At 30.4% G+C, this 7828-nt stretch overlaps 1 protein-coding gene across 1 annotated transcript; it reads right to left on the bottom strand.

Annotated features, from left to right (window-relative positions):
- Positions 1–2826: 2826 nt before the first annotated feature.
- On the bottom strand, positions 2827–5706 carry LOC107477018 (F-box/kelch-repeat protein At3g23880). Its single transcript, XM_016096987.3, has 2 exons — positions 5302–5706; positions 2827–4100 (listed from the first exon to the last, which is right to left on the bottom strand). The coding sequence occupies exon 2, from the start codon at positions 4022–4024 to the stop codon at positions 2858–2860; it is 1167 nt and encodes a 388-aa protein (XP_015952473.1). The 5' UTR covers positions 4025–4100; positions 5302–5706; the 3' UTR covers positions 2827–2857.
- Positions 5707–7828: the final 2122 nt, after the last annotated feature.

Genomic DNA, 7828 nt, shown 5'->3' on the forward strand with positions numbered 1-7828 from the left:
ATTTTTATATATTTTGATATATTTATATAATTTTTTATTATTTTTATATGTGTTGCATATTTACTCTCATGATTTAAAATTTTTAGATTCATTACTGTTAATTTATCATAAAATATATAATAATTTCACATAATAACAAAATATATAATAATTTCAGATAACAAATTATCACTATTTCTTTTTTACAAAAATTATTACTTAAACTCATTCAAAAAAAATTACGCCACTTAATAAATTTTTGTCAGCCTAATTTGGATTCCTTCTTCGTAGAACAATCAAACTAAGCCAAGAAATAATAACCAAAAAGGGAAAACAGAACAAAGTCTAGCAATAATAGATCAGCTTGGCTCAGCTAAACTAAATTTTACGCCTACAGAGACCCACTTTTAGACTAAGCTGGACACAAAAGACATCTACTAACCTATTATATATGGCAACATCTCAACCGGTTGCAGGTCTTTCGTAAATTTTCTCTTTTGGTGTCCACTCAAACCAACATCATATCAATATGCACCATTTATATATTTTAATTTATATTTTCATGGTCAGAACGAACTGGAACATCACGTTCCGCTCCGTATAGTGCCATACCAGAACCCCTTCCAATATTATAATATTTTGTTAAGCTTTAGTTATAATATCTTCTTTAAAAAATTCAATTTTTAAAATAAAATAAAAATTTACATACAATTATTTTTATATAAATTAATATTTAAAAGTTCTTACATAGTCTTGGTGGGACAATTAGGACCCTGATTAAATAATCAATATAATATCCAAAAAATATTTATTCATTGTTTTGGAAATAGATTTTTTAATATATATATCTATTAAATAAAAATAAATAGTTAAAAAATTACTTATTATTTTTTTGTAATAATATATTATTATTTTTGTTGAGTTAAGAAATTAACTAAATTAAATTGATGATGACAAATATTAATTTTAGTGGGTTAATTACCAAATTAATTTTGATTATTTATGTCTAAGTGATGCAGGCCATAATTAGCAAACATAGTAACAAAAATTAAAAAAAAAAAACTTACCATATATCCGACGGTAATAACTTCCATATATAGTGCAGACCTTGTATTTGGAAGTGTAATTCAGCTTTTAGTTCAAAATAATATGAGTAGTATATATTGATTCTCAATAATTTCTCAATTCTAAGTCTTTGAATTCCTTTATTTGTTTCTTATATCACAAGAATTTCTCTTTTTTTTTTCTTATGCTCATTACCATTATATTCTGATACTCTATAATTCTGATTCTCTTAGAGTGTTTATTTTGATTATCAAGTAATTGAGTATATTAGAGCTTAGAAGTTAATTAAAAATCGATCATTCATATACCATCTAACATTTTAGTTAAAAACTTTGAGATAGTTTTGGATGATTTCATTGATTTTGTGTATCTAGATATGTTATCCAATTTATCTATTGAAAATTATTTTAAGAATAGAGCAATTTTTGCACCAACTCTGAATTGTGTCACTGATGTCAACAATAAGATAATTACAGGGTTACCTGAACAAAAAAAAAAAGTTTACTTAAGTTCTGACTTTGTGTGTGCTGAGGAGAAAAATATGGAATTTGAGTTAGATGCTTTCTCACCAAAAATTCTAAATGGAATAAATTGTTCAGTTCTACCACCATACAAATTGACAGTGAAGGTTAGCGCTCCTGCTATATTGCTGCGGAATATAGACCAAACTAATGGTTTGTGCAATGAAACGAGAATGCAAGTTAGAAGAATGAAAAATCATGTGATAGAATGCAAGACTTTAACCAGAAAAAAAGTTGAGAATATTATTCTTATCCCAATTTATCCGTTTGATTAAGAGATTTAGAAATTAGTGTTTCATCATAAGCTCTCAAAAACTTATCTGTATACCACATTCATCGTGCAGTTATCTTTTAAATGTCCATAATTTTGTAACAGCACTCGTAGATCATCTTTACTCTTTATTCTTGATAACGCAACGTACGATTAACCATAGGTGAAAACTAGTCTTAAAAGGTATATTCCAACTTTTGATAGAGTGGTAATATTTCATTATTTGAAATTAGATTCAGTTGCAGATACACTTAACACTGGATTAAAAAAAAACAAACAATGCATAACATGTTACTTTTTTATTAATCAAAGAGTAAAGTATCGATTTTGTCTTCAACGTTTGGGGTAAGTCCTATTTTAGTCCCCAACGTTTAAATCGTCCTATTTGTATCCTAAACGTTTATAAAAGTGATTCAATGTTATCCTATTATCAATTATACTAACAAATCAGATAATATTTTTCAATCATTCTCACTTTGATGTATTCATTCTCAATTAGGTCTTATTTAGATGTGTTCGATTTTAATATTATACCCACTATTTGTGTTTAGATTCAATTATGTCCCTAGAAGTGAATTATGTAAATGTTGTAGGAATTAATTTCGACTTTTAATAAGCTATTTTTCGGAGTGGATCATCGATTCTATCCCAAACATTTGTATTCTAACTTCAAGAAAATATTTTTAAAATTCAAACTAAAGCGTTCATGATGTGTAATTGACGAAATGATAACATTGAATCACTTTTACAAACGTTAAGGATACAAATAGGACGATTTAAACGTTTAGAGACACAAATAGGATTTACCCCAAACGTTGAGGACAAAAACGATACTTTACTCTTAATAAAATTATTATAATTCAAATTAATTTTAACAAAATAAATTAAAATTATAATTTCAATCTTATCACGTGTATGACAGAGGTTATTACACTTGTTTCATATTAATAACTAATTTTAATATACATCTAATATGATTAAAACTAAATATTTATTAAAAATAATAAAATTTTATTGATGATCAAACTTGAATAGTTTTAAGACCACAATAATGTGATGGTGAGACCAAGCTCTCCTGGCAAAGGAATAAACATGCCCCAAAATGTTCGTAAGGCACACGAGAAACTAATTGGTTTTGACGTAAATTATACACAAAAAAATTGCCATCAGATTGATTTAGTGCCAAAAGATTATGATCTTGTGAGATATAGAGGGATGCTACCGAAACATATGGCGAGATTCCAACATCGAATGGGATTGCCAGCAATTTAGTCCAAGACGATTCAACTCCATGCTCCTTCATTATCCAGAGAGTGCAAATAATTGGCTTATGCGGAGTGGGATAACAAACAGAAAGACAGTTATTGTGGAGTTGCAAGGGAGGCATTTCGGATAAGTCATAGCGCGATCTAGTAACAGGCAGACGCAATCGACCAAACAACTCCGTTTCCAAGTCGAAGGTAAGAAGGAACCACTCAAATTCATAAGATGTACTAATAGTAGGATCATACACAATCCAATTGAGAGTGCCGCTCACAAATATTCCATTACTTGTGCCATGAATATCATACGGAAACACCGGATGATCAACAGTTTTCCAAAAAGGATTTGCACCAAAAGTGAAAACTATAGCCCCAGATCTCACCTTGGAATCAGTTATAAGAGATGAGCCACGACAACCCATAACAAACTTGTACTGGTCATGTAGAATATCATAGCCAAAGCCAAAAAAAACAAGCTTCCCGCACTTGTGGGAGCACTCGAATGGAACGGATGGGGATACCGAACGGGTACTGGGATTCAAAAGAGTAAGAGTGTCAAAGGGATAACCTTGGAGCAAGCAGAGCAATCCGTTACAAGATCCCCAGATGACTTTTCCATCAGCCGGATGTGAACCGAATGTAGTTGGCTGATGCTGGCGATCAAGAATAAGAGATTGTGAAGAGCAATGCATGACGTCGCCCGCCCGTTTCGGTACCTTCCAACACAGCAATGGCGGCGGCTGAGTTAGCGTTGAGCGTTGAAGTTGGTGGTTGGCGAATTCAGGGCTGGAGATTAGGGAGTTCCATGAACGGCATACGATCTTCAGTTGCAGGAGAAGCCTCACTGGAAGCCTCAGCAAGATTTCTCTAATCAGATCTATTGGAAGATTATCTTCGCATTCAAGGTGTTTCATTCTCGTAGTCATAAGACAATTAGGGTTTCCGTCTTTCAAGAAGCTGAGGTGAAGTATATATATATTTTCTCTTTCTAGGTTGTGGCCTCTGCAGAAAAGAATGAATCATAAATGTTAGAATATTCTAAAATATTTGAATATTAATTAAATTATACTCTAATTAATGATATATTCTGTATTTATTAGATTGATTATTTCATGATTTGTTTTGCGAAAATGGTACAGTAAAGCACAAGGTTGCGACTTGCGAGAACCAAATCTGTCATCGAATATACAATGAAATCATTAAAAATTCAATATACAATCTCAAATATTCAAATTTAATATTTTCTAAACTAATAAAATTCAAAGTTTTACCATTTCACATAGTAACTTGTTCATATTTTATCATTCAAAATTAACAATAAAAGATTTTTAATTAACTTCTAATCTCTAATAAGCTCAATTGCTTAACAATCTAGATAAACACTGAACAGAATGGTGACGAGCACAAGAAAAAAAGAGGGAAATTCTTGTGATATAAGAAACAAATAAATGAAATCAAAGACTTAGAATTGAGAAATTATTGAGAATCAATACACACTGATCATATTATTTTGAAATAAAAATTGAATCACACTTCCAAATACAAGGTCTGCACTATATATATAGAAGCTATTGACCTGAAACAAAATAACTAAGTAATCAAGAGTCTAACTGCTCTTCTTTCACTCTTTTTTGAAGCAAATCTTATTTTATTACATTTGTATTCTCAATACTAATCAAGTATTCAACAAAAGCTGAGAATCCAAAGATTTCTCAGCATCCAAAGCCATACAAAGCCAGAGAATCCAAAAAAAAAAACTAAGCAAAGAATCCAAACTCAGCATCCAAACTAAATTCAGAATCGCATCAGCAACAATCCCAACTCAAAACACAAATTTTTTTCATAAAATGAGCAACTCAGAATAACAATTATTTCATAAGGAAAAGTATACTTTACCAAGAGAGAGTCTGCCAACTATTACCAACACGTGATAAATTAGGATTAAACCATAATTAACTTAGATGTGACTTTATTTAATAGATGGGTTTCATGTCCAGCCCAACTCAAGTTGGCAGATTTTGGCAGATAAAAAGTTGGTAACGTAGCACTACTGATTTCATAAAATTTAACAAAAACACCATCAACCATCATCCATCAAAATTTAACAAAATAAGCAAAAATGAACAAAAAGGGAAAAATCAGCAACTCAGAATCAGTAAAATTAACAAAATAAGAAATCATAAATTGAAGCAGCTTTGCTTACGGCCGCGAGGGAGGAAGAGAAGTGACGGCCAGGGAGGAACGAAAGCGAGCTCGAACAGAGAGAGGGGAGATCGAATACACCCTCTCTCTCTCTCTGGCGTCAAAGATGCGAGTTCAGGGAGGCCGACGACGATGATGACAGAGGCAGCGACGCCAACAGCAGCTCCGAGCAGACCTGGCGACGCGAGGAAAAGGGACCCAGGAGAAGAGAATCGGTGACGGAGGGGCTGGACGCTGGCTAAGGAGAAGAGTTCGTCGGTGAAATCGGTGAAGTCGGTGAAGGCGGCGCTGGGCTGACTGAGGATAAGAGTTCGTTGGTGACGGCGGCGATAGGCTGGCTGCTGGAGCTCGGAGAGAGAGTGGCTGCTAGGGTTCCCGTTTGCGAGAGAGCGTGAGGAAGGGAATTATGGCCAGTTTGGGTAAATAACTTAAATAAGTTCTATTGGAAAGGGAACTTAAAGTATAAGGACTTTTATTAATAGTAGCTTATAAATAAGTTATTTTGTGTTTGGATTTTTAACTATAGAAGTACTTATTTTAAAGTTGTAACGTTTGGATAAATAACTCAAAAAATACAATTTTTTTGACTTAAAAGAATGTATATTAAATTTTTTTAAATTGTTTAGACTCATAATTTAAACTAGTCTCTTTCAAGAATTTTATTTTTAAATTTGTCCAACCAACTTTGTTAAAATGTGTTCCAGGTCTATTTCGAGCCACCATCTCTTCTTTACATATTTTCATGAATATAACAGTATTTTGTTCATTCCAATCAACTTTAAATTTTCTTCCGGACTTGCCACTTTCATGAATTTGTTGGGGAAGAACATAAAAAAAAGAAAATTATAAAACTAATTATAAAAATAATAGCAAGTTGTATAAAAATAAAATCACATATAAAAAAAATAAAATTAAAATCACGTATAAAAAAATAAAATTAAAATTGAGATTTCATAGCATACAAAATATTCAATACAAATTTAATAATAAAAATAGAATGATAAAATGATAAAAAAATATCTGAAAGGAATATATGCTCGTTCAAATGGAACAGAAGATGGTGGTGAATGGTCAATACTTCCAGCCAGTGGCGGAACCAGAAATTTCATAAGAGGGGGGCCAATTAAATATAAAATATAACAAAAAATTAACAAAATATGATTTGTAGCATATATATCAAAAAAGTAATTATATTATATAAAAGTCAATGTTCAACTACATACTTTAAGATTTTGATATTTTTAAACTTGCTCGACGATGCTTCATGGAACTAAAATCATCAATTATCATCTCTGAAGTGAATTTTGAAGCAATTTCCTTTTCAATATATACAATCATACAATCTGCTAAAAATTCATCTTCCATCTTGTTTCGAAGCCTTGTTTTAATAATCTTCATAGCTGAAAAGGCCCGTTCAGTTGTTGCTGTTGTCACAGGAAGAGTCAAAACAAGACGAATTAATCTATCAATTAAAGGATATATATTTGATTTTCCTGTCTCTGTCAATTTTTGACACAATTCAGCAAGAGTAGACAAATTCTGAAAATCTGGAGCTTTAACCACATCAAGTTCATAATGTTGTAACTCATAATCCAATTGAATCTTTTCTTGCTTAGAAAAATCTAAAGAATAGAAATTCTTTACAAGATTGCATATGTTGCAAACACTGAATAACTTGAAAGCATCTTTAGGATCTAAAGATGTACTCAATATGAGGAGCTCGGTTGCTTGCTCACTAAATGAGTGAATTGTTTTCATCTTTGACATTTTTAACTTAACTTGAACTATCTAACAAAAAAAACAAAAATAATTGCATATATATTATTTTCTTAAAAAAAAAATATTAAACCTATTGAGCAATAACAAATAATTTTAGAAACACAAATATATAATAACCAAAAATAAAGTTATTGATTTACCTGATTATTTTTTGTTCCAAGTCTCACAAAAAAATAATTCTATTGAGTTTTGTCCTCACTTCAATCTTTGAACACTGTCCATTATAAAAAAAAATAAATTAATTATTTTAAATAAATAATGTAAATAATACTTGACATTGTCATTAACTTAAAAAAAATTGAAATATACCTCTTTGAATCTTTGTTGTGCATTCAATGGTTAATATTTTGTTGTTCACTTCTCTTCAATGGTTTTTCTTCATATGTCTTGTTTTGGTATGGAAAGAAAATTAGAATGAGAAGAGTAGAAGACCAAAAGTTTGGGAATCACTAAAAGAGAGAGAAAAGTGACGCTATGCCTATGATAGTTTGAAATAAATATTTGAAAAATGTACTAGGGTTACTTTAATTAATAGTATGGGCTTGGGCTAGTATAATAGAACCATTTTTATTAATTATTAGAATGAGCTATTTGTTAACAAGAACAACAATAATTCAAATATCCAATACATAGTGCAGTTTTTAGTTATTTTAATTTATAAAATTTTGTAACTTATATTTTTTTAATATTATATATAAAAATAAATTTAATATTATTAATTATTACTATTTACTATTTTTTTTAAATTT

The sequence above is a fragment of the Arachis duranensis genome, unplaced genomic scaffold (genome assembly GCF_000817695.3).
Source record: "Arachis duranensis cultivar V14167 unplaced genomic scaffold, aradu.V14167.gnm2.J7QH unplaced_Scaffold_165934, whole genome shotgun sequence".
Lineage (NCBI taxonomy): Eukaryota > Viridiplantae > Streptophyta > Magnoliopsida > Fabales > Fabaceae > Arachis > Arachis duranensis.

Excerpts from the sequence above, each read along its gene's own strand:
- LOC107477018 (XM_016096987.3), bottom strand. The coding sequence starts at position 4,024 with ATGACTACGAGAATGAAACACCTTGAATGCGAAGATAATCTTCCAATA.